Consider the following 26933-nt stretch of genomic DNA (forward strand, 5'->3'; position numbering starts at 1 on the left):
TGGAGATAGCAGTGCATTCAAAAGATCTATATCCATGACTGATGTATTGAGCCCTGACTTATGTAAACACCATAGACTATAAAATATGGACGTAGGATCCGTGACATCACCCATCTGTTTCTGAAGCGTTGTTTTGAGGCCAACTGTCGGCGGCAGCCATATTGCTGCTGTCGATCAATTGTGACATTAAGAGGCGGGCTTTGAGCCTCCTAGCCAACAGCTACAGTGTTCCCGCCTGTCAATCAAGTCAGCTGTGTCTCTCATTGGAAGACTCGTAATCTCAATATCTTTGAAATTGCTGCGTTAGAAAAAAAATCAACCCCTCTACAGTGTGTGCCGATCGAGAAATGAGCTATCCAGACTACACTCGTCTTTTGTACCATGCTGTAAACATGTTTATTTCTGCTGTAAAGATTGGCTTTTTTGTAATTGGTGTGTATGTAGTTTTCGGTACTTCCAAAGCCAGCCTCAAGCGGATCCTCGATGAACTGCAGTTTTTAGCACTTCCGCATTGGACTCATATTTTTAGACAGGAGGTTGCTGCTTGGTTAACACCAGCTGTCTGTTTTTAAAGTGCAAATGTTGGAAGTCTACGTTACTCTTCCATATGGGATGTCTCAAGCTGGTCTGCGCACAACTGATTTACCTGACGTATCAGAAGTGTATATATGACGAGTGCAGTGGGGACAGTGGGACAATGCAATGCCCTGCAATGCTATATCTGGCGCTCAAGTGCTGTTGGACCACAGTTTAATACGGCTGTAAAAACAGGCATTTTAGTATGGGCTCTAACAGGGTTTCCTTGGCTTTTAGAGCGAGCGATAGTGCATCTGCACTTAACACTTTTTTGCCCTTTCCTATTGGTCTCATTTTTCAACACCAGAAGTTGTTGCTTGGGGAGCTGAAGAATGATGCACAACTGCAGGAAACTGTATTAAACCAAATACTCTCTTTAGAAAGGTAACTTACATGCACTTTAAATGAGTTTATGCCAGTTACAAAAAGATTGTTATCTTTCATCTCTTCTTTATTTTTGGGCAAATAACGCCAAAGGCTGTTTTGTGCAGCAACAAAGAAGTTTCCTTTACATTAGCTCACATCATCAAGTCGTCCTTCAACATACATATAAAAGTACAATTCCAAGCCTTCAAACTCACACTATCTGCAGTGGGTTTCGTCACCCACGGCCTCTGCCAAGCCTTACAGTACCAGCACAGATTGCAGTGACGATGGGTGGGTGGGCGGAGGACTGTGGGAGTGACTGGACAGGGTGGCTCCCACACCTCACGGACCAGAGCAGCAAACAGAATGTACCCACAGCAGTGCCAAAGATAAGGAGAGTGAGATAATGTGCCGTGGCACTGTGGTGTAAGTGTGTGCTCTGTATCCCGCCTCGCTCACAACTGAACTTACAGCCATACAGCTTCCTTAGATGATCCCTCCAACGGGGCAGCAGGATGCCACAGTCAGTCGGATGTGATTATGCTTTACATGGAGCGGCTATATAAAGAGCTGTACCGTGACGGTACGGCTGGGGATGATTATGGACCCAGTGACACTGCAGCTTGGAAATATATTTAGTCCCTGCCTCTTCACTGCTCGGATAAGGGCCCTATTTGTCTTGGAACCCAAAAAAGTAGAGAAGTAGAATTGATGTACGACACTTATTCTACCAAAGTGAGCTTAAACATGTTCCTCTGACACAGCATGACACATAATATAGTATTTCAGAAAAGGAGTTCCCTGAGTAAGGCCTGCCAGGATACTATTCCTTAGGACACCTGACTGGTCATGTAGGGGAGAACAGGGTTGGTTGTCACACTTTTTACTGTTTTGATGATTGCTCATTATCAAAACATCTTTCAATAGTCATTCCTACATTAAATTAAAGCTTAAGGTGTTTGCTTGAAATGTGTATCCCTCTCATTTTCCAACTCATTGTCACAAAGAGGCAATTAACTATCAAAGACACTCTGACACATTGTGACAACCAACCCCATCACGGGGATGGTTGTCACACACTATGGGGTTGGTTGTCACAATGATATTTTAATGGAAAAATACTTTTAAAAAGGCAAGAAGGCAGAACTAAATTTGAAATTTAATTGCACTGACAAGTGATATGCCTACATAACTTAATGCATTTTAACATAAAATGAGCAAGGAACATGAACAGGAAACACATCTTTAGGCCAGCCTATATAACAACCTAAAGAACAAAACAAATAGGCCGAACAATAATGGCCTACTCAACTAGGCTACATGCAGTCACTGTCTGAGTTACAGTGATGCCAAATGTAGGGTCTGCACACTCCAAGTCATTTCACCATGCATGATTTTGCCAACATAGGGGTTGGTTGTTACATGTGACAACCAACCCCAAAGAGAATGTGACGACCAACCCCAACTGGATTTTTTTGCTAGCATCAAGGCTACCAACCATCTAACAACTACTTAGCTAGCTAATTAAAATCTAAACTATAGCTTTCCCCTCACACTTTGTAAGGGTAACACTTTTTTTGTTATAAACCCATCGTTTAAAAGCCTAGAAGAAAAACACTGAGGAGCTGAATATTTACAATTTGACATGAAAAACACAAAAAGTCCTCTCACCTCAAGTTCAACTGTCTTACTCCAGAGAAGACTATGTAGGTGAGCTCTGATCCTAGTTCTGGAAATGTCCATACCCCAATTTGAGAGACAGCGCCGTCTAGTGGCGAGTTATAACGAGTGTGCCAACCAACCTATGTGACAACCAACCCCTTTCTCCCCTATATAGCCTTACTTATAATTGTCATAATCCTTTAATTTCTCTACTTTTGTACTTGTTAATTAGCCTCACATTGGTACCTTTTTGTATCACCTGAAGCTAATGAAAGTTAACATTTTAAAAGCATTGGACATGAAAAAAAAACTGTTTGTTTACAGCGCTGGCCCAAGCTAAACAAATTTTCACATGAGTCATTAACGGTACCTTCAAAATAAAATAATCTACATGTTTCCGCTCTGTCAACTACTGATGATGAATTGTTCCTGAAAATGATTGTCTACTGAGCAAAAGCCTGATACGACTCATGCCTTAGGGGCTCCATTGTAGTCCAAAAACTATTACAGAGGACCTGAATGATTCAGCATTGCTCTTCAATGGAGGACTTCAAAATAAAAGAACTGATAAACTGCACATGACCTATATGATTTATATCCCACACTCTTCTCTGCTGTCAAGACTGAATCATCTGCAGTAAAACATGGAGGGAAGCTGGAGATAGCTGTCACCCTTTCTAAATCAAGGGTTCTATTGCATGCTTTGGTCCAAACTGATGCTGACTGAAGTGGCGTTACCTGAGGAGATTTATTTGCCTGATCTCAGAAAGACTATTGAAAAGCATTTCCTCTGACATGGTCTTCACTTTAATTGACATCTATGAGGGAAAGAAACTTCAGTCCAAACAAACCAATCACCAGAAACTGCCACGTTCTAAGTGGACAGTGATGTGTAGCCATGGCAACATGCTGGTTTTACGGGTGAAATTGAAGCAATGAAAAGATAATCCACATCACAGGGAGACATTGTCTAAGTTACAAAACTGTCTCCTGGTCACCATTGTTGCATTTTCACCTCCTACGTCAACCACAGGAAAACAGGTTGACAGCAGCTGATTGGCTAATTGGAAATCCCCCTTATGCCCATCCCTCTGGATCAATTACTATGTAACCAGAGAAACAGTGTCATGTCACATTGCCACACTAATCAGTGAACTTGAGGGAGTTGGTGGACTGAAAGGTCAGGACCGAGGCGAGAGATTTAAAGGATTTCAAGCCACAAAAGACTTCTTCATGTAGACTTTGATGAATAAAATCAATAGAGATACAGCGAGATCACAAAACGACATAGGTTTCCAGCAGCAACATATATACCCATGATGACTCTCCTCATACAGGCTGCCATGGACACTGCATGAGCAGCCTGCTCCTCCTAGCCCCACCCCCTCTGCTCTCTCCTGCTCACACACACCTGCAACCTGTTGTTAATCACTCCTTAGTATTTAAGCCAGTCAGCTCCTTTGCTGGTTCCCAGATTGTCATGTGTGCTCCTGCCTGCTTGTATCTTGGCCTGCTGCATGTTTTTGTCTCCTTGGAATTTGACCTCTGCCTGTTAACCTGTTTTTGGATTTTTCCTGCCGACTATGTAACTCTGCCTGGTTGGACTGCTTTTGGGTTTTGAACTTTGGAACTGACTGTACACTTCTTTGCCTGCTGTTAATTAAATCACTATCTGCCTTAATTCTGCTCTTGGGTCTTTCCTTAACTGTGACACAAGCTTTCATCATTCTGAAACAGAACAATGACTCTCTTGCCTCTCAGTCAAGGTCTAGTTTCAGCTAAATCAGCCTTTGAGAACATGGCTGCATGTACAAGCCTCAATCTGATAAAAAGAATTAAATAAAATAAGCATTTTTACCGTGTGTGCGAAATAGAGTATTTCCGCCTTTTCTTAAGTAGCTCAAATATTCATCTTTATAATATAACCTTTTCCTTGAATACTACAAGCCTTGTTTAATTTGATATGTGCCAGTTAATATAGGCTTGAAATAAAATAGAGTTGTCAGTCAAAATAAAGTAGCCGGTAAAAAAATTAGGGGCTTGTAGATTTTGGAATCAAACTGCAACAGTGACAGGTAGACAAAGAAGTTAATTTCCAACCCCGATACGATATGATACCATACTATACGAGACGAGATGAGATGATGCTGTATCATACGATACGATAGATGCGATACAATGCTACACAATAAGATACCATATCACGCCATACCATACGGTACCATACCATACCACAGGACACGACACTACACAACACGGAACCATACGATGCGAATACAATATCCTTAACTGCCCCCTTCAGCAATTTGGTCTTGGACTCAAGTAATACATTTAGCTGCCTCCACATCGGTATTACCAAGCGGCAACTTCCGGTCTAAAACTATGAGTCCAATGCGGTAGTGTTTATAAACTGCAGTTCATCGAGGATCCACTTGAGGCTGGCTTCGGAAGTACCGGAAGTCACATACACAAGATGGGAAAAAGCCGATCTTTACAGTAGAAATAAACATGTTTACAGCCTGGTACAAAAGACAAGTGTAGTCTGGATAGCTCATTTCTCGATCGACAAACACTGTAGAGGGGTGAATTTTTTTCTGACGCAGCAATTTCAAAGATATTGAAATTACAAATCTTCCAATGAGAGCCACAGCTGCCTTGATCGACAGGCGGGAACACTGTAGCTAGTGGCTAGGAGGCTCAAAGCCTGCCTCTTTATGTCACAATCGCTCAACAGCAACAATATGGCTGCCGCCACCAATTTGCCTCAAAACAGCGCTTCAGAAACAGATGGGTGACGTCACGGTCGGGATCCTATGTCCAAATTTTATACAGTCTATGGTTATAACCAAAACAAAATGACAAAAAAATCCATTCAGGAGGAAAACAAACTTGTGTTACACAAATGTTAAAGCTGGAAAAATGCCCAAACAAATAAACCAAAACTAACAGTTACTCGTGTTTGAGTCATATTTCTCAAAAACACTGCTCAGTGCTGCTATGAAATCAGTAGAATTGTTTGAAAGTGGAATTAATGTCAGTCATGGCGACTATTTTTCCTTAACTCACAAATGTTGGTGGAACTAATTGGTTTGGTTAAAAGTTGCAGACAATGTGAAAAAGTATGGCGAGTATTCTTAATCTACTTGTTGATGAATTCTAGTTGCTTTCTGATAAAATATGCACATCTGAGGATGTGACAAACCAAAATAGCCTGATTAAAAACATGAGGGGAACCTGTTTTCTCTGCTGCCAAATGCCCTGAAATGATCTCAGCTCACCTAACCTTGTCTTCCAAGGCTGCGGCAGGTGCTTGTAGAAGCAGCAGATTTCACATGAAAGTCAAATTATTCCTAACTATTATAATTCTTCATATATATTCATTGACACATCATTCATTATCCACTTTATTACTGCTTATTCTTTGTGGTGGAGGGGTGATGACGCGTCTACTTGGAGATAACTGACCTATTTTCTGAAATTAAACTGGTTGATTACATGTAAAAAAATAATATTTTTCCATTGCCAGGTATGCCAGTGTTACCTTATGCCTCCATTTAATCCCGCAGCACCTTTAGGATCAAGACACCAATGTCTCTTGCTGCTTTGAAGCCAGTGTAAATCCCTACCTTTGACAGAGTGCTTCATTTCCAGCTGGTGCAGGTCGGGCAGGATGTGCATGCAGTTGATGCAGCAGTAGGTGAAGAAATCCAGCAGCACCACTTTCCCAGCCAGCTCCTTGTTCAGAGACAGAGGCCCCTCCGTGTTGAGCCATTCTAAGCCTGGAGCAAAACACAGATTGGAAAATTATGCTGTCATCCTATTAATGAATGTTTAGTCACAGTGGAGGCAAACGCTTTACACTGCCCATCACTGCATGGGTATATCTTTCTGGCTTGATGTTTTTTTTTTGTCAAATGTTTGAACCACACTCATAATAATAACAATAATAATAAATTTATTTTATATAACGCTTTTTAGGAAACTTGAAGACACTTAAAAAAATCATAAAGGTAGATATTAAAAGCCACAGTGAAAACTTCACGGCTTCATGGATGTTATAAAACTATTAAAAGCAGGAAAAAAATAATATCTGTATGGATCTTGATTCCTGTCTTTAACAGTTATCTCTCACACTCCAGATGTGTCCGTTAGTGTTTGTCATGCACATGCACTTCATCAAAAAGCTTAATTTAGAATTTCACAGCATAATGAGTACCAATGATTCTGCAGGAAGCACTTTGAAGTAAAACTCCTCAAGCCTCTTGTTTTTGGAGTACTGTACTGCATCTGAGAACACTCTGTATGTCACATGTGCCACTGAGTAGCTTTCTAACTTCTTACAGTTAACAATGCTTATCCGAACAGTAATTACATGAAGATTGAACGCTACAACATGGGGAAAGCCCAGATTTGTAGAGAGGAATATGACCTGGTTTCATATCAGTTTAAAATAAGGTTGTACAATTCAAGGTCTATTTAAAGAAGTGCAATGCAAAAGGAAAGTAACGTGATATGATATGATAGTGAGCTCTTTTAAATACCTTCTGAAAACATACTTTTATCGCAGAGCCTTCCCGGATTTTATCTGAATTTTATTTGACTTTATTTTATTTTAACCGTCTTACCGAATATATTTTAAAATAATTATATTCCTTAAGAGTTCTTTTAAGGGAATTTTATGTCTTTTAAAATATGTTTTATTTCTTTATCCTTACTTGTGTGTTTTTATGATCTGCCTGTTTTATTTTGCTGCCCATGTGAAGCACTTTGTAACTTGGTTTTTGAAAAGTGCTCTACAAATAAAATTATTATTATTATTATTATTATTATTATTATTATCCTAAACAGTCATGAAAAAAAAAATGAACAACCATTACATTTATATATACAATGTAACAATTCTCCAAACAGAATTCACATATTTTATTTATTTTATTATTTAACTATCACCTACATATACTTTTTAAAAAATATATAATAATAATATAATATACTTTTCTAAAACTACCTCTGCACTACTCACCACCGCACTAATATCATATTATTTTAGCCTGTACATATAATGCCTATTTGTTGTTCCTTTTGTGTTTATAATTGATATTATTCTTATTTTTTTTTTTTCATTATTATATTCATATTTTTATTTTTGTTTAATCCTTGTACAAAGAGAGCACAGCTTACCAAGTCAAATTCCTTGTGTGTTCAAGCATACCCGGCCAATAAAGCTGATTCTGATTCTGATTCGCCTTAATTTAACATTTTCCCTGGGAGAACCACAAAACTTTGTATCCCAAACTGATTAACTATGCAGAAAATGACATACTTATTTCTGGTGTATATTATGCAAGTCAAAAAATTGTTAGTATTTTAATGGGCCTTGTTATAATCCCACAAAGCCTTGTTTATTATGTTTTGTTCTACCGTAGATCCCCATCTACAGGTGCAAAGTGATATTGCCAACATGCTGCATAATTCAACAGAGGACCTTACTTTAGACACCACACAAATACAATTTAATTATATTTTTTCTCTTGGGCAACTTTGCAGCTAACATCTGTTTTTCAATATCATTTTATAGGCCAATATGATTCATATTACACCGACGTGCTGTACAAGAAGGGCCAAAGTCATCTGCACCTGCTGAAAAGACTGAGGTCCTTCGGAGTGTGCAGGATTCTGTTACGGACATTTTATGACAATGTGGTAGCGTCTGCATTCTTCTATGCAGTGGTCTGCTGGGGAGCAGGGAGCCCAGACAGGGACAGGAAAGACTTAACAGACTGGTCAGGAGGGCCAGTTCTGTCCTGGGCTGTCCTCTGGACTCCATAGAGGAGGTGGGTGAGAGGAGGATGTTAGCCAAGCTGACATCCATCATGGACAATCCCTCTCACCCCCCTGCATGAGACTGTGGGGTCCCTGAGCAGCTCCTTCAGCAGCAGACTGAGACTCCCACCCTGCAGGACAGAGCACTACCCCAGGTCCTTCATCCCATCTGCAATCAGACTGTTTAACACCAGCACTGCTGTGTCCCGTTAATAAGCTGTTCTCATCTTTCATTCCACTACATGAAAGTTACTATGTGACTTGGCACATTCACAAATAACTACTGCATCCATCTGAATCGCACTGTTCTCCATACTGTGTATGTTTGTTTTTAAATAACCTGGTGCAATAACTTACCTTATCTATTATCAGATAGAAGTGTACATAGTGTGTATATATCTGTAATAGTTGCCATATTTTATTTTTTTTTAACTTTATTTTATCTTATTCTATTTTATTCTGTTTTATTTTATTTTATTTTGTTTTATTTTATTATTTTGTATTTTTTCCTTGTCATTGCTATTATTATTGTTATTATATTTTTAAAGTATGTTAGTACATTGTTGTATTCCCCTGTCCCGTGTTGTAAGCTGCTGTAACAAAAGAATTTCCCCCAACGGGTGACATATAAAGTATATCTTATCTTATCTTATCTCATATTAGTTAGTACCATTGAAAAACACTACAGAATATAACATGGCCGTGGGAAGTAGGGGTGCTGAGGGTGCTGCAGCACCACTATTGGATATGGCATCACACCATTTTTTCTGAATGCATAAATAAGTTGAAATAAAATACATTAATTAACACAATAAATCAGTTTTTTAGGAATAATTTTCATTGTATTATTTTCTGAAAATGTAATGCCTGAGGAAGATTTGAGAAATTATTATAGCAATTTAAAAAAAAAATATTCATTTTAAAATAACCTCATGCCTGGGCCCTGTGTGTGTGCCTGCTTGAAAACAGAACGTATTTGAATCATAGACTGTAAATAAAAATTTGAATATGTTCTGTTCAATGAGCTTTACTGCCTTATGGGTCTGTTTTACCAGGTTTGTCTTGTATGCTCTTTGCTGTACAACAGGGTATGGAAGTTGCAAGTCGGGCTTTTGATACATATTAAAGTAGCCTGTATTATATTCGTTATTGATGTGAATTTATAATGAAAGTTCTCTTGAAAGCTCTTACTACAGCACCCCCAACTTAAAGCCACTTCCCACGGCTCTGGGATGGAACATAATTGCTGTCTGCCCAGTAATCCTGTGCGTGTCACCTTTCATATAGAGCTGTTACAGTGTCAGCTGTTATAATGTCAGCAACATTTAGACACTGCAAACCTTCGTAGTTTACAAAAGGCCGACTGAGAAAAGCCTTCACTCTATTCATGCAGTGTGGGACTTGTCGAGGCATGTAGTGGAAATCAGACTGTGAGCAAACTCCAGTTTAACTGTTTAAGTACTAGGGGGGAGTAGTGCACACAGTGCTTAGCTAGCCATAGCTGTATCATGGTCTAACCTGTCTGGAAATCGGGTATCTTCAGATCCTCGTCCTCGTCTAGTTTTTTCAAGTATTGGTAGACAACATTTTCTTTCTCTTGTTGCGACGCTGCTTCATCTAGATCACAATCCAGCTGACTTTGGACAGGAAATAAAGTGGAGAGGCTGCACCGGGACGCCATCTTTGTAACAACAACCAGGCTTAGCTGCGTAAATTCACTGAGATCCACGCAGCTCGTTTCGACAGTAGTAAAAAAAAGAAATATAAAGATATTTAAGTCATATTATTCCCAATGATATAGAATTTGAGCTAATAAGTTGTTTGAAAGAATGCTAGATTTTTTTAAATGTTCTTATCTTAAACATTTAAATAATTTGATATGGCAAAATGTGTCGAATCTGCTGCTCTGATTCTTCACTTGTCTTTACCAGCACATTCATTGTACTGTGGCGGTATGGTCAAGATGCATTCGTTAGCCTTACAGTATGAAGCTGTGGAGGACATTAGAAATATGTCTTATTATTGACTTTGAATAATTAACTCGCATAAATATGTCACCTCGTATTATAGAGACATATTCCATACTCGTTAATGTTCTGTATCGTATACTGTTTTCGACACACTGGAGGAGTTACCAAACATCTATCCCCTTGTAGTAACCAGGTTGTTGGGTAACCTGTGGGACTTCTTTTTCCTCCAATGTCACAGGAGAAGGAGGACTCTGAAAATGACATTTGGGAGTATAAACCTCTGGAGAAGAAAAAGAAGAGACAAGATTCACCGTCTGCGACTGAAGGCGTCACTAAAAGAAGATGTACTGCAAGAAAAGCCAACAAGAAAGACACTTCTTTTTCAGCCAAGTCACGTGAGAAGTCAAACAAGGCAGCAGAAAGTGGGGATTGTAGTGCTTATATTGACAGCTTAGAGGCAAATAATGTTCCCTCACACTCATTTTCTGCTCATGAGACTGTACAAGCTGCACAGTCCCCCAGTGCTGCTGAGGGGTCCTCCCTAAGTGACTTCTGCCCCATGTGTCAGATGCCCTTTTCCATTCTGGTGGTACAGACTCAAAGATGGCATGTTGCTGAATGTCTGGACACCACCAGGGACAACTGTGAAGGTATAGTTACTTCATCAACTTTTACTTTAAAATTAGAATAAGGCACTCTTGGCAAGGTAAGGCAGCTTTATTTGTATAGCGCATTTCATACACGAGGGCAACTCAATGTGCTTTACATTAAAACATTGAAAGCATTGGAGACATTCAGACAAGCATAAAAGAACACAATTAAAATGTCAAATATAATAAAACAGAAAAGAAAGGGAAAATTAAAGATATATTAAAAAATACATTAAAATTTTGATTTAAAGTGAGTTAAAATATGCCAAGATAGGAAGGCAGTGGCAAATAAAAAAGTCTTAGTCTTTGATTTAAAAGAGGTGAGAGTTGGAGCAGACCTGCAGCTTTCGGGGAGTGTGTTCCAGATATGTGGTGCATAATGACTAAACACTGCTTCACCATGTTTAGTTCTGACTCTAGGGACTGAAAGCAGACCAGTACCTGATGACCTCAGAGGTTGAGATAGTTCATACAGCAGCAGCAGATCAGTAATGTATTTTGGGCCTAAACCATTCAGTGCTTTATAAACCATGAGCAGGATTTTAAAGTCTATTCTCTGACAGACAGGAAGCCAGTGTAGAGATCTAAGAACTGGAGTGATGTGATCTACTTTTTTGGTCCTTGTTAGGACTCGAGCAGCAGCATTCTGTATGAGCTGCAGCCATCTGATGGACTTTTTATGGAGTCCTGTAAAGACACCGTTACAGTAGTCTAGTCTGCTAAAGATAAATGCATGGACCAGTTTTTCTGCATCCTGCTGAGACATAAGTCCTTTAATCCTTGAGATATTCTTAAGGTGATAATAGGCTGACTTTGTAATTGTCTTAATGTGACTGCTGAAATTAATGAGTTTGACTCTTGACATGTATCCCCTCAAATGGACACACCTGTCTCTACTTCATGGCTATATGCAGTGGCTTATTGACATTAATCCTGCACTTGTCCTTTAAGGCAGGGGTTCCCAAAGTGTGGGTTGGGACCCCCCTGGTCGGGAAACACAAATGGGGGGTCGGTGAGATGTCTTCCACAAGGTTTTTTTTTTAAAGTTAACTAAAAATAGTACGTTTTACCCATTAAAATAAAAAATATCGACAAAAATAGTAGCTAAACTTTAAAAAAACCTTGAAAGTAGAAAATGTAATGAGTTTTCTGCCCTTCTTTGTTGCCAGACTTGGGGTTAGTGAACAGTTGATGATCAAAAGCATTAGGAGCAGAAGGTTAATTCATAAGTAACACAGCCACATGCTCATATAGGTAGGGTAATTTTCTGCAGACCAGCTAAATGAAGCCACACTAAATCACTCTGAGGGGCAGTGGGGGTCACAAGTCTTTGGCACCTATATTTTGGGGGTCTCGGACTGAAAAGTTTGGGAACCCCTGCTTTAAGGCAGGGGTTCCCAAACTTTTCAGCCCGCAAACCCCCACTGTCCCACAGAGTGATTTTAATGTGTCTTAATTTATCTGGTCTGCAGAAAAGTGGCCTACCTATATGAGTATATGTGCCTGTGTTTCCTGTGCTGTTATGAATGAACCTACTGCTACTGATGCTTTTGATAATTAACTGTTCACTAACCTGAAACTTAGGAGTCATCTGGCAAAAAGAAAGGCAGAAAACTCATTATATTTTCTATTATCAAGGTTTTATTTCAGGTTTAGCTACTTTTTTCGTCTATATTTTTTACTATAATGGGTAAAATGTACTATTTTCAGATAACTAAAAAAAAGAAACATTCTGGAAGACATCTCACGACCCCCCATTTGTGTCTCATGACCCCCCAGGGTGTTCCGACCTACTCTTTGGGAACCCCTGCTTTAAAGGACATTTTGTGTTCGGCTGTTAACCAGATCTGTTATTATACAATAGGAAAAAAAAAAGGGAAATAATTTTCATCAGAATCCTCCATGCAGTGGAGCACATTTTACTGTCAAACATAAACAGTATTGGACTGTTGATTGCATTTTGCATTTCTGTGACGAGTAAACCGTTGTGTAAAAAACAGGTTGTGTCTTGCCTCCAAAGATCATAGTTTCTTCTTCTGCTGCTTTGTTAAGCCTAATTTTGTTTTATTTTTTTGTTTCCACAGAATGTCCAGATGGCATCCAGTGCTCCTCCACCATTCCAAACCATTATAAGAAATTCAACCACACGATCCTCGCCCACGGCCGAGCCAACAATGACACAGCACTCCTTAGTCTGTCCCAGCAGGCAGAGAGTAACCTCAGTCATTCCCAAGGATTGATACAAAACAATGAGGAAGGCTCTGTTTTGGAGTCTTCACAGGATAGTTCTCACAGTCTTCCTGCCTTGTTTAATTGTAACACTTCCACTCACAATAATCACACTCCATCTAAACGTAAAAACGGCCTTCTGTTACTGCGCTCACCTGGCCCAGAGGATTTTAAGAAAAAGAAAGGCTGGTCCAGCTTGACAAAGAGCCAGAAGTCAGTCAGTTCTTCCCAAGAAACTAGAACTGAGCTTTCCTCCACCCCTGTAAAAGAAGAGAGTGGATCTCAAGCTTGTGAACATTTACCTAAAAGTGAACCATCTCCTGACATGGAGGATTTTATATCATTTTCTCCACTTTCTGAGCTCCCTGTAGAGACTGAAGACAAAATAAGCGAATGTAGAAAATCCCTCTTTGGTTGTGATGTGTCTGAAAATGAGACTAAAGACTCAGTGGAGCTGTTCAGTGATGGTTTCTCAAGTGAAGATGAGCTCCTCACTGATTTTATAGATAATCTGGAGTCCAAAAATGTGCAGGTAAAGGAGCCTACTTCCTTAAACACCCAGCTGGAGTCAGTTACCTCATTAGCACCCACCAATCAGATGGCTTCCTCTTCTTGCACAGGTGGAAAAGAAGCTCTCAGTGGATCCACCAGTGCCATCAAGAGTAGCATTCAGTCCCCACAAAGTATTGTTTTAGAGCGCCTGAGGGAAACCATTCTCAACTCAGATAACCTCCATTTAAATGACTGCGACAGCATCAGTGTTCAATCAGAGCAAGTACCTTCACAAGCTTCCAGTGTCCAAAAATCTCAAAGCATGCCACCTCAGAAGGGTCTGAGCAAGGCAGGTCAGGCCTCAGGTCTAAAGCAGACTGACATTGGGGTGTTTTTTGGCCTCAAACCGTTAAAGGAGAAGGAGAAAGAGACTGAGAGTGGACCAAATGGACTCCAAACCAACTTGAATCCAACAGCTGGACGACAAAGAAAAGAAAGACAAAGAAAAAGTAAGGCTGACACAGCTCCAGAAGCCTCACAGACTGTAAATAGTGAAAATGCAAGTGATGCCCCGGGAGAATCAGGGAGAGGAAGGAAGGGAGGATGGAGAAAAGGGTGGAATAGAGTGAATGCTGATGGAGAAGTTCAGATGCGACGTTGTCCTTTCTACAAGAAAATTCCAGGTAAGAGTGACAACTTAAAAAAAAAGAAAAGAAAAGAAAATGTCTAATGTTATTGACGTGTGTGATCGTATTGTCAAAATTGCACAAATAAAATAAGAGTGCAAAACGTCATCATAGAACCTTACTTTTGCATTGAAACCGCTATGAAAAGATGTTTCTTTCCATAAGAAGTTTGTACACTTGTAATGATTGTAAATTCTTACATTTATGTTCAAATGTTTGCTCAGGAACAAAGTTTGTCATCGACGCTTTCCAGTATGGGGAGGTTCCAGGGATTGCTGCCTACTTTCTCACTCATTTCCACTCAGACCACTACGGAGGGTTGACCAAGAAATGGACATTTCCAATCTACTGTAACAGAGTGAGTCAAGTTTTGGCATCAAGTAGAATGTCAGTCCATAAGTTTGTGACCTATAAGAAATGTTCATCTGGTGTCTCTGAATGTCAGTTATACACATTGTTTTTTTTTTTTTAGCAGAGGTAATGCTAAATAATAACAGTGGAGTTTAACAAGAAGCCAAGGCTAGCACAATGCTAAAAATTTAAACCCATAGCCCTTGAAATCCATTGACACAATAGAATAGAAAAGCCTTTATTTGTCATTGTCAGGTGTACAATGAATGTTATAAATACAAATAAAATAAAAACAGCTATAAAATAAGTATAATAGACAACAGAAAATATACAATATTTACCAATTTAGCTTTTTTACTGAAAATAACACTTGTCACAGAGTCAACAGGCAGAACAGAAATGAGCTGTAACTCTTCTGGAATTGATTTTCTTTGACGTTTGTGATCAGGTTGTCCCTAGCATCAGTTTTGTTGGTGAGATTTAGGCTATGCTCACACTGCAGGCAAAAATGGCCCAAATACGATTTTTGGGGGGTCAAGTGACCAGGTCAGATTTTTTAGCGGCAGTGTGAACTCTCAAATCTGGACCAGATCTAAGTTTTTCAAATCACATTTAGACCACTTCCATATGTGGTCCTGAATCAGAAACAGATCAGATTTTTTTTTCAATGCGACCTCAATGTGAACGGCAAAGGCAGTTTGATGCGCATTTCATACTTTGACGTCACTTTATCGCGACACACGTCACAATTCTGCACAGCGGTAGCCCTGCAAAGATGGAGGACAGCAACGATGGAGCAAGTCAATGGAGGGACAGCGAGGTCTTGGACCTAAATATAAATAATAAATAAACCTTTCAATCATATTTGAGGTCACAGCTCCGCAAAAAGTCGAAACAAGCAATTTGGCTCTCTTTTTCTTTATACTTGACCTCCTTCGCACCTGGAAATTTGTCCTCTGGCTCCCACTGCACAAAAACTTTGTAACAAAGATGAAAATGCAGACTTCCTCTATGTTTACGTTTGTGAAACAGCTGCATGTGACGTCATTGTTACAGTTCTTTTGCTTATGCGGGGCAGTTCGGAGCCTCAAACAGTTCACACTGGAATCGGATACAGGTAACATTATAGATGGTAATGTGAACAGGCGAACAAAAAATCTGATCTGAGCAAAAAATCGTAATTGAGCATTAAGCCTTGCAGTGTGAACGTAGCCCAAGTCACTGTTGTCATAGGGTTTTGACCAATCAGAATCAAGTATTCAACACAGCCAAGTAATGATAGGTTTTAATGTTTTTAACGACGTGCAGCTGGAGACATTAACTTTACTATATTTCTCATTGTACAGATTCAGCCACTCGATATCATGGCAGTTTATGGCATTTATTATAACATGAGCCTGTTATGGACAGTGTTTTTGACCAACATTTCTATTAGTCCATTACTGACCTGTATCTCCATCCTACAAAAACTCCCCTAGTTTTAATATGTGTGCAGTTTTGTGTGTCTAATAAAAGCCTGCTTTGCCCTTGAATGCAAGCGAGGGATTTATTCTTTGAAGGTTCCACAATCCCCTTTACAAAAGTACTTTTATTTTCACCTTCATTAAAAAGCCTTCTGACTGCTTTCTTCCACATAATGAAAATAGCGACTGCCTGAGCCATTTGTTATCTCACTGCACTGCATGAAATGAGGGACATGAAATTTGCATTCTCTTAAAAGCTATGCACACCATTTTACCTTCAGCTAAAGATCATTGTGTTTTTAGTTTTTGACCCAGTTATGGGAAAAACAACAACATTTACTATATTTGAAACTAAGTTTAGTAGAGTATCCACCTTTTACTGCTTTTAAAAAATCAGACAAAGAAGAAGCATAGATGTTTAATGAAATTATCCAACCTGAAACTTTTTATTTTCAGTTATGGTCAACTTTTTATTCTACACAGAGGGTCATATAAGAATACACCACTTACATTAATCATTATAGCCTATACTCCAGTGCTCTCCTACCTTCATTGGCTGCCTGTTCATGCAAGAGCAGATTTTAAAGTGCTACTGTTGACTTTGAAAATTGTAAATGCCACTGCACCCTTGTATCTAACTGACCTGGTGGACCCATATGTGCCTACTGGGGCACTTCGCTCTCAGGAGACTGGCCTTTTAAGTGTCCCTAAGGTCCCTAATGAAAGAAGTATTGGTGAGCGGGCTTTTCATTCTTTGCACCGACTCTATGGAACACTCTCCCTGTTGACATTAGATTAGCATGTTCGGTTGATGCATAAAAAGCGAAGCTGAAGACCCGCCTGTAGCGACTACGAAGAGACAAAAGCCGCTGAGAGGCTGAGGTTGGGCCTAGTTAAGTGTCGGAAGCGCTTAAAGCAAAAATCAATAATGCACAAAAAAGTAAGTTTAACCTTTTATTTAATAAAAAAGGATAATCAACTCATGATAAAGTGCACAAAAGAAAATAGTGAAAATAAGCAATAATAAGCGAAAAACAAGCGATAAATAAGCGGTCAACAAAAAGTACGGAGACCCAGCTCACCCCCTCTCTTTACCTCCAAACAAAAGAAAACAGGTGGCCTAAATGAACAGAATATCCCCGCCCCTAACACATGACCCATAACCCACTTAATTAACTGACCCCACAATAAACCATATCGTAAACAAACAACAGAAAATAACACCACAAAAAATATGCTAACAATAAACAACCCTAAACTTCAAAATAAGATACAATAAACACTTGAATCCTTCATGGCTCCACACCACCTGTTTACTGTTGTTTACTGATGATGTTTCTTGTTGTGTCTTTGTTTGTTATATGGTGTCTCATTATTCTTTTTTTTTTTAAATTTAGGAATTTTCAGTGTTTAGACAAGTAACACAACTACAGAAAAAATTAGTCACTATTATACTGTTTTAAGCTTTGTAAAGCACTCTATAAATAAAATTATTATTATTATTATTAATTATTAATACATAGTATCCAGAAAGAGGCAGTATATAATCTAAGCTTGCCTGTTAAATGGGTCATCATGATTTCTCAAAGTTGAGCGTGTGCTCTCTTAGGATTATATCTAAAACCAGACTGTCAAAGACTGATTGGTAATCCACTGAGGTTTGTTTATTTAGGAGGTCATAAACGTTTGATTTTGATACTAGGTGGGTCATAGCCCAGAAAAGTTTGACCACAACCGCTGAGGAAAAAACATTTGGAGGGTTTTTTTGTGGGAAATTGTGCAACCAACAGCAACAACACAAGTCATTTTATTTTTGCTGCTGCATTTAAGTACGTAAGTGATTTTTTAAAACTGACTGACAGCTGTCTCTCTTTGTCAGATAACCGGGAACCTGGTGAAGAGCAAACTGAGAGTGGAGGAGCAGTACATCCACATCCTCCCCATGAACAGCCCAGTCACTGTGGAGGGAGTCAAAGTCATCCTCCTGGATGCCAACCAGTGAGTCATCGTATTAGTCATCAATATCCACACTAGGGTTGCAAAGGGGTGAAACGTTTCTGGTAAATTCCCATGGAAAGTTTAGCTGGATAATTTTGGAAATATTCCAAATTGGAAACTTTCCATGGGAATTAACTGTGAATTGAGGGTAATTTAAGGGAATGGTATCATATCCAAGCATAAATATTTGTTTTGTTATAAGCAGACATCCATTCAAAATAATATAATTAAAACAGATTTATTTGTAAGTAGAACTTTTTCAGTGTTAGATATTTTATTGAACAATCAATTCTTTCATTGAAGAACAAAAACATGAATGTTGAGTTAAATATTACTCATCCCCCCGACCCAACCCATTCAAAAATTAGCAAAAATGCAATCCCAACAAAGTCCCATTCAAAATGTTAAATGTAAAGATCCCCTCTCCCTCCAGAAAAAGTCCCATTCAACATGCAAATAAGAAAGCATCTTCCCTCAAGCTTCTCAAGCCTACCCTCTGCAGGATTCTAGAAATCATCTGTGCATGTGATGGAGGAATGCACAGTGCATGTAGGGAGCGTGGTCTCAGTAGCACTGCAGTAAGCAGCGTGCTATGTGCATGTGATTTAGGAATAGCATAGATATTCAACTGTATTTGCATGAAATCTGGTTGTTTTAGTCAGGATTATGCTAAAATATATTTTCCCCAACTATATTTAAGTTCCCTATTAAGAAAAAAATCCTGGTTTATTCCCGTTTATTCCCGTTTATTCCCTTGGAAAGTTTCCAATTTTGAAAATTCCTGGAATTTTGCAACCCTTATCCACACTGATCAGCTTCTCAGTATTCGCTTCATAATTCTGAGATGGTTTAAATGACCACTGGATATTTGGTTTCTGTTATTTTGTTGGCTTATTATCAGTCTGTTCAGAACAGCTAAAAAAAAAAAGCTGAATCCACAGATCTGCTCTTAAAGGTGTAGATGACATTGTAGTCATTATTTAAAAGTTGAAACATACATACAAAAGCAGACTTGATTCACTTGAAAAATTTTGGAAGACCTTTTAGTTGTGCTGATTTTGGCGCCCTGTATGGATAAAGCACTAACTCTTATTTATTGCTGATTTTGTAATTTTGAAAGGAGTTTCAAATCTCATCTGGTGTCGCTAAAACTTGAAAAAATAACTTAATTTGAGTCTTCACTGTGAATTATGTAAACCAGACTGTGTCTGCAGTCTGCTGTAAATGGACTTGGTAAATGGACTTGTACTTATATAGCGCTTTTCTAGTCTTTCTGACCACTCAAAGTGCTTTTACACTACTCGTCAAGTTCACCAGTTCAAACCCATTCACTCACTGATGGTAGAGGCTGCTATGTAGTGAGGGTTAGCTAATCTCATTCATTCACATTCACACACCTCTGAACAACAGAGGGAGCAATTCGAGATTCAGTGTCTTGCTCAAGGACACTTCTGCATGTGACTACCGGAGCTGGGATCGAACCACCAACCTTCCGATTGATAGGCGACCGACTCTACCTACTGAGCCACAGCTGCTATTTCATATCTACCTCAAATCTCTTCACAGGAGTATCAAAATGTAATCAGATACAGTAACAGTTGAATGTGCTCATATTTATGCATACTTGTACATATATTTATGTATAGTATCCTTTTTAGTAAGACATCAAAAACGAAACCCTTCCGCACTGTATACTTTGGCGCATCGCAAACTTTAATGCATTTCTCATGTCTTTTATTGTCTCATTTAATAATTTTAGTCTGTTTTAAGAGTTGTTTTTGATTTGTTGTCATATTTTATGCCCCTAAATGTTACTATGTTTAGTTTAGATGTGGTTTCTTAAGCTATCTAGCAACCTATGGTATTTCACAATACAAAGCCCAGAGCTAACCAACCAGACTGTTCCCTCATTTCAATGATTTCTAATACTCCTAATTAAGGCTTTATCTGGTCTATTTTTTTAAGTTTAAGCATTTACTTTGGTATGAAGCCAAGTTATAAAATATATGATCCCCAGTTGCTATTTTAAAATTGACAGCAGTGTCTTAAATCCCTTTACAATCACATTTCTAATCATATCCTCGATCATCAGATAAGTACTGCCTTCAGTTTTTCATATTCCCAGCTGCACTTCTGTCCATGTCTGTTCCTTCAGTTGTCCAGGAGCTGCCATGCTGCTGTTCTTCCTGCCTGATGGACAGACAGTCCTCCACACTGGCGACTTCAGAGCTGATCCCTCAATGGAGATGTACCCTGAGCTCCTCAGCTGCAGAGTGCAGACGCTCTACCTGGACACTACGTTAGTCCTAACCTTTCTTATCACACATATATGGAATGTACCGGCAAGGCTCAAACAGACGACTGTAGTTAGATTGCATTTCTCGTGGCTGTGTGTTTGTGACCTTTAAAGACGGTTACCATAGTTATCCTCAGATCAATATTGGCTTATAAGTGTACACTCAGCTTTCTGTCCATGCCCTCAACTCTCCCAAGCAACAAACACGGTAAGACTGACGCAGAACTCCTGAGGTAACTCACATTCTCAATGTAAGCTCTCCTACTTTTACAGCTACTGCAGCCCTGAGTACACCTTCCCCAGACAACAAGAAGTCATCAACTTTGCAGCCACTACAGCCTTTGAGTTGGTGACGCTCAGCCCACGAACCCTGGTGGTGTGTGGGTCCTACTCTGTGGGCAAAGAGAAGGTCTTTCTTGGTGGGTGATGAGTCAGAATTGTACTATCTGCTTCTGCTTGGCCATAAGGTTTAATGTTGGGTGCCTTTAATACATTAGTCAACCTTCATTTTGTAATGGAAGGATTTTGATAATGGCTGAATGGTTTTGGCTAGGGATGTAAATTTCAAGTATTTTCAGTGATTGATCTTTAGAAAAGTTAACGATCAGTTTTTTTCCCCAGAATCAAGTTTTCCTTAGTGACTCAATGTATATAATTGCCAGTATTGAATAGCTACGGATCGTATTGAGGTGTTCAAAACGTTAAACACACTGAATATTCATGTGTGGAGCAGACTCATAATCTCTGCAGACATACAGTCATAAAAGTGAAGGCTCAGACTTCAACAAGAGAACTGAACAGAAGCATATCTCAGACTCACAGTGTCCTGTTTTCTGTCTACTTGTTCTTATTGAGAAAAATAAGCATGTGAACACGGTCAGGTGTCAGTCGAGAGCGCAATTGGGTCATAATTAGTCCAGCGGCAGAGATAAAAAGCGCTCGTGGAGACCTGTCACTCAGCCCAGCTGAGCGTCTCCGCTGGGCACAACACCTTTAGTCAGCTAATTCACATGGAAACATGCTTTAAACGTAAAACAGTTCCCTGATAGCTGAACGAATTATAAGACCACATGATGTTTGTTCCATGTGATATAAAATCTAAACAAAACAATGTGTTCGAGTAAGTTCTTAATAATAATAATAATAATAATAATAATAATAATAATAATAATAATAATAATACATTTATTCTATATAGCGCTTTTCAAAAACTCAAAGACACTGTAAAACTGTTAAAATCAATACAAGCAAAAAACAAATAACACAGATAAAACAAAACAACAGTACAATCACAAATTAAAAGCTAACTTAAAAAGGTGAGTTTTTAAAAGAGATTTGAAAGCTGAAGGGTCAGAGCAGTTTTGGATATGGGAGGGGAGTGAGTTCCAGGGGGTTGGGGCGGCTAAGGAGAAGGCTCTGTCCCCCCAGGTTCGGAGCTGGGTTCTGCGAGGTGAGGACAGGAGGTTGGCGTTTGAGGAACGTAGGTTACAGGAAGGAGTGTGATGGTGGAGGAGGTCAGTGAGGTAGGAAGGGGCCTGGTGGTGGAGGGCTTTGTGGGTGAGGAGGAGGATTTTAAACTGTATGCGGTAGGGGACGGGGACAATCAATTCATTGTTAACATCCCTAGTTTTGGCCAAACAATTCTTAATCCCAGCTTCTTTCATACAAGACTTTGTAAATAAGAAGTCTTTCGGTTTTGAAAGGTTACTTGTACCAAAAGCAGGTTTTTAAAACAATGTTCAGGGGTCTAGAAAATTGTGATTTCTTTGACATTTTAAATCAATAGTCCTAAAAAAGATAAACAGATAGATTTGATTATGACCTAACAATGAAGATGAGATGGCAATAGAAAATATTTGTCGGTTTCAGCCCTAATATTGTCTGTACTCTCATTAAACTGGGATGAATATTAAGCTAGAAGAGTGCAGCAGCACTTCCAGAAATCAGGCCGACATGTTGGCCTCATCATCAGTGTGCACATTTGAGTGTAAGTAGTCAAATTACCCACTTGTCAAATGATCTGGCTAGCCATTCGTCAACACAAAATGAGAGTATCTTGAATAAAAGCTACACCTTTCTAGGATTTTTTTACCTCCCCATTCCCTGTGGGTAAGCATCCTGTTAATGCAAAATATACTCATTAGATGATTGATACACTTTTTCGATGAGTAAGGTGTGTTTTGATGGAAAAATATCTTGCTCACAATAACGTTTCTCTGATTAATTTAGCTCTGTGAATGTGAGGAAGTTACAGAAATAGGCTCTACCTCCAACACAAACTGTGTGACGTGTTTTTAAACCTTCATTGTAAAGAAGCATTGTCTGTATCCTTAAATCAATCCTGACCTTTCCTTCCAGTGAAAGGTCTCTGAAACAGGAGTGGTGTGGAGAATTGAGGATTAGTTTGTTTTGAGACAAGAGACGCACAATATGTGACGCATGAAGAATGGTCTGTACCTCTTTTGGTGAAGTAAATTAAAAACCAGTGTTGTCTTTAGGGGAAGTGGACAACATGTATCCATCCTGTAATCATGTTTTAATTCAGCTTGAAGTTGGAACAGTGAAAAACAGCAAATTAAATAACCTGAGAGTTATACTTTGCTCCTTTTGAGTTTTAAGTTTAATACATCTGCAGTGTGTTTGGTCTGAAGCAGATCCAATTAATCCTGAAAAAAACATGTCCAAATTGTAAGTAGGGGCTAAATACTGGCTCTTTAGAAATAAGAAAGAACATATCCCACACTACTGGTTTTCACACAGACTCTGTTCTGCTTCATTCGCAGCCCTTGCAGAGGTGCTGGGATCTAAAGTATGCCTCTCTAGAGACAAATACAACACCATGTGCTGTCTGGAGTCAGAGCAAGTCAAACAACTTATAACCACTGACGGGAAGGCGGCCCAGGTCCATGTCCTACCCATGATGCAACTCAACTTTAAAGTAGGTGCTGCTGCTCCATTTTCTATCAGCTGGTCTGAACAGAGCTGTTGATACAGTTGGAGTCTGGCCTCTGGGGAGTGTAACAAATGTCTTATTTTAGGAGATTGCAGACAAAGTGCACCAGTTAGTCATGTCTCTGGGGGATTTTCTGTGCATATTTACTCCATTTAGGTCCATGTATTCAGCCCATGTAAGAATATTTGTGGACACTTATTTTTTGTTCTACATTTGGTGGAAAGCATTTCAATTTGTCATCCACCAAGAAGTCCTGAAATTCAACAAAACTGACCCATTCTTTGGCCCAGAGAGGTTGACTTCAGCTTTTTTGAGTGGTGTCTTCCTACTTCCTAGTGCCATTAAATCTTATGAGCACAAACATCCTCATCACTGCACAAATTTCAAAGCCTAATGTCCACATTCGCTAGCTTATCTTGGCAGCAACAGTGTGAGATCATTCTCAGATATCACTACAACCCCTTCCTCATTTTATGGAGCTATACATCAAACTACATTGTGGCACCTTTTGGATATAAATCTCTTAACGTCATTTCTCCCTTCATCCTTATTCTGTCTCCAGAAATTGCAGGACTACTTGTCACGCTTTTCTTCCCAGTACGACCAGCTGGTGGCTTTTAAACCCACAGGTTGGACTTTCAGCCAGCAGGTGGACTCAGTGGGAGATATTCAGCCTCAGATCAGTGGGAATGTCTCCATCTATGGTACAAAATATCTCTTTTTTTATTACACACTTTACTACACTTACAGCACACAGCCTTAAAGGAATATACTGATGATAAAGGGGGACGAATGTATCAAGATTTTTTTTTTTTATTATTTCTCTTTATAGTACAAATAGTTTGTTTCGGTAATTCCATTTATAATGTACATTTTTGCCGTTTTACCCTCCAAAAATAGAATCCTTATAATAAAGATTACATCCACTTGTGTCCTCTTGCATCCTAAAGACTTAAACACAATAATTAAAATGTTCCCCAGCCACAATCTTGACTCTTTTAATCATGTTGTACTCGGCCTACAGCGCCCTCTTTTGGCAGAGAGAGGAGGTGTTCAATAGTCTGTCATGAAAGCTTGTTAGACTTTGTCATATTAATTCTCTCAAACATGTCAACAGATTGCTCACAGAGTGTTTGTTTTTTTCCTTGAATTAAATCTGCTCTACGCCACTCGGCTTGATATTTTTTGAGGGAGAAATTGGGGTGAAAATGTCAAAGAAAAAAGCTCCATGGAAGTAAGAACCGCATATAAATGAAAGTTCCTCAAGGCCTCTTTGCCTTTTTCAGAATAAGGACATTTTTTATGTCACACTTTAAATGCTCTGAGGATTACAAATCTTCCAGTATACTTTTTTTTTCGAGGCTTAGACCATCAGTGTGATTAAATGTGAAATGTTGTCGTTCACAATAGGACCTGAAGCTCTCTGTTTTCCCATCAGGAGTCCCGTACAGCGAACACAGCAGCTTTCTGGAGTTGAAACGGTTCGTCCAGTGGCTACAGCCCCTTAAGATCATCCCAACAGTCAACATCGGCAACTGGACAAGCAGAAGGGCCATGGAGAATTGCTTCAGTGAGTGGATGATGGAAACCAAAGCTAAACGGTGACTTATATATCCAAAAACTGTTACCCAATGCTGCTTGATGGTTATCAAAGCAAACCCAGTTAATCCTCAATACATGAAAAGCTGCATGATCATTGGAAACAAACGTGCATTTCAACACCTCTGATCTTATTCCTTTTATTCAAGTTTGCTTGCTGCAGAGCACTGAGCCTATAACATTACTACTCCATGCAGAGTGACTGGTTGTTAAGCAGCATGAAATGCCTCCATGGTTCTTCAAATCTATTAGTAAATTTTCAGGACACACTCTTGAACAAATTTATCACACAAAGTATTTAACATTGATAGTGATGTAACCACCAATTGTGTGCTCCGTCAATTTAACCCTTGTTTATCAAGACTATAGTGCAATTGCTGCTTAAACTGTATAATTTAAGATTATCTGTACATTTTTTTCAATCTATTATTATTTTTATCCTGGGAAAATAAATATTTTAAAATTTCTTTTAACACCTTTTCCACTTTGTCATTTTTTTTTTTGCAATATTAACCACATTAAGATAAAAAAAACAATAAAGATACATATCTATATATGTCTAAACAATACAAATATACAGATTATTTACATGTAGTTATCACACAGTATTCAGTACTTGAGTCTGATTTCTCATTATAGAGCAACATTTCATAGGTATGGTGCTGCACATGTTACCTGCTCCTTCAAAAATCACCACAATGACACACGAACACATAAATAAATAAGAAAAAATAAAATAAATGGTACATATTCATAGAACACACAGCAAAATCTCAAAGAGAGAGCACCCTAACACTGTCGCAACCCTAACAGGCTATTTACTATTTAAAATTCTAATAGAGATCAGCACAGAGGAGTCTTTAAAACGATTCAATTTACACTTGGGGACTCTATACCTTCTTCTAGATGGTAAAAGTTCATACTCAGAGTAAAGGATGTGCAATGGATCTACAAGTAATCTCTGAGCCTGACCAAGAACACACTGCTCATAAATGGCCTGTAGGGAAGGGTTGGGGGTCTGTGCCTCAGAACTTTCCCTGCAGGCTGAGAGCTCAATTATCGTACTGTAGCTAGCAGGAGCGCAAACTCCCGATAGTGAAAAAAAAAATTCTGGAAAAGAGTGTGAACCCTGACAATGGCTTATGTAGTACCAGTGGTTGCGGTATGAGGGGAAAGCTATGATATAAAATAAATGACTTGTTCTGTCAGCCACTGCTAGTTGCAGACAAACTTCATATTCACAGTAAAATATTTTGCTAATATCATAATTTGAGTCACTGTCAATCTTTACTTCATATGAAACTACGGTATGCCAATTAAGACAACTATTCATCAGCATGCATGGTCATGCCAGTTCTTTTTCTCCTTAGTCCAGGCTGATTTATACTTCTGCGTCGAATCGACGGCGTAGCCTACGCCGTAGGTCCGCGTAGCTCCCGTACCTACGCAGAGGCCTACGCACGTAGCTGACGTGCACCTCCTCCAAAATGTAACTACGCGTAGAGCCGACTCGTAGCTCTGTGATTGGTCCGCTCGACGGCTTTGTCTTTCCCGCATTCACAGCACTTCCGGGATCCCGGACATCGGCCACACATCGGCCGTGTATTTCTGTCCGCGTCAGCCCCTGCTGCGTAGGAGCGACGCAGAAGTATAAATCAGCCTAGACCCTTCTGTCGTTGTCTCTGGTTCAGGAGTGGCTTTACACGAGGAATGCAACAGCTATAGCCCATGTCTTGGATTCATCTGTGCTTGGTGGCTCTCGATGCGCTGACTCCAGCGTCCACTCGTGAAGCTCTCCCACATTCTTGAACTGATTTTG

General features: G+C 39.3%; 2 protein-coding genes across 2 annotated transcripts in view; one reads left to right on the top strand and one right to left on the bottom strand.

Moving 5' to 3' along the window:
• Positions 1–10142, bottom strand: part of nhlrc2 (NHL repeat containing 2) — a 34889-nt gene extending 24747 nt beyond the window's left edge. The window contains exons 1-2 of the mRNA XM_034707321.1: positions 9946–10142; positions 6231–6383 (exon numbers count right to left, since the gene is read on the bottom strand). Of these exons, the coding sequence (XP_034563212.1) occupies positions 6231–6383; positions 9946–10108 (316 nt within the window). The 5' untranslated portion in view covers positions 10109–10142. The remainder of the gene's footprint in view (positions 1–6230; positions 6384–9945) is intronic.
• A 233-nt stretch (positions 10143–10375) lies between these two features.
• On the top strand, positions 10376–25587 carry dclre1a (DNA cross-link repair 1A (PSO2 homolog, S. cerevisiae)). The gene is made up of 9 exons (XM_034707320.1): positions 10376–11047; positions 13132–14451; positions 14679–14812; positions 18148–18266; positions 20422–20565; positions 20836–20981; positions 23346–23500; positions 24078–24219; positions 24954–25587. The coding sequence occupies exons 1-9, from the start codon at positions 10627–10629 to the stop codon at positions 25118–25120; spliced, it is 2748 nt and encodes a 915-aa protein (XP_034563211.1). The 5' UTR covers positions 10376–10626; the 3' UTR covers positions 25121–25587.
• Positions 25588–26933: the final 1346 nt, after the last annotated feature.

Source organism: Notolabrus celidotus, chromosome 18 (assembly GCF_009762535.1).
Source record: "Notolabrus celidotus isolate fNotCel1 chromosome 18, fNotCel1.pri, whole genome shotgun sequence".
In the NCBI taxonomy this organism is placed as follows: domain Eukaryota; kingdom Metazoa; phylum Chordata; class Actinopteri; order Labriformes; family Labridae; genus Notolabrus; species Notolabrus celidotus.

What these genes read in the sequence shown, in the direction of transcription:
- dclre1a (XM_034707320.1), top strand. Translation starts at nt 10,627, where the DNA reads ATGTCACAGGAGAAGGAGGACTCTGAAAATGACATTTGGGAGTATAAA. An exon ending in TTCCAATCTACTGTAACAGA is followed by an intron (nt 14,813 to 18,147) that starts GTGAGTCAAGTT and finishes TCTCTTTGTCAG; the next exon opens with ATAACCGGGAACCTGGTGAA. An exon ending in CAAAGAGAAGGTCTTTCTTG is followed by an intron (nt 20,982 to 23,345) that starts GTGGGTGATGAG and finishes CTTCATTCGCAG; the next exon opens with CCCTTGCAGAGGTGCTGGGA.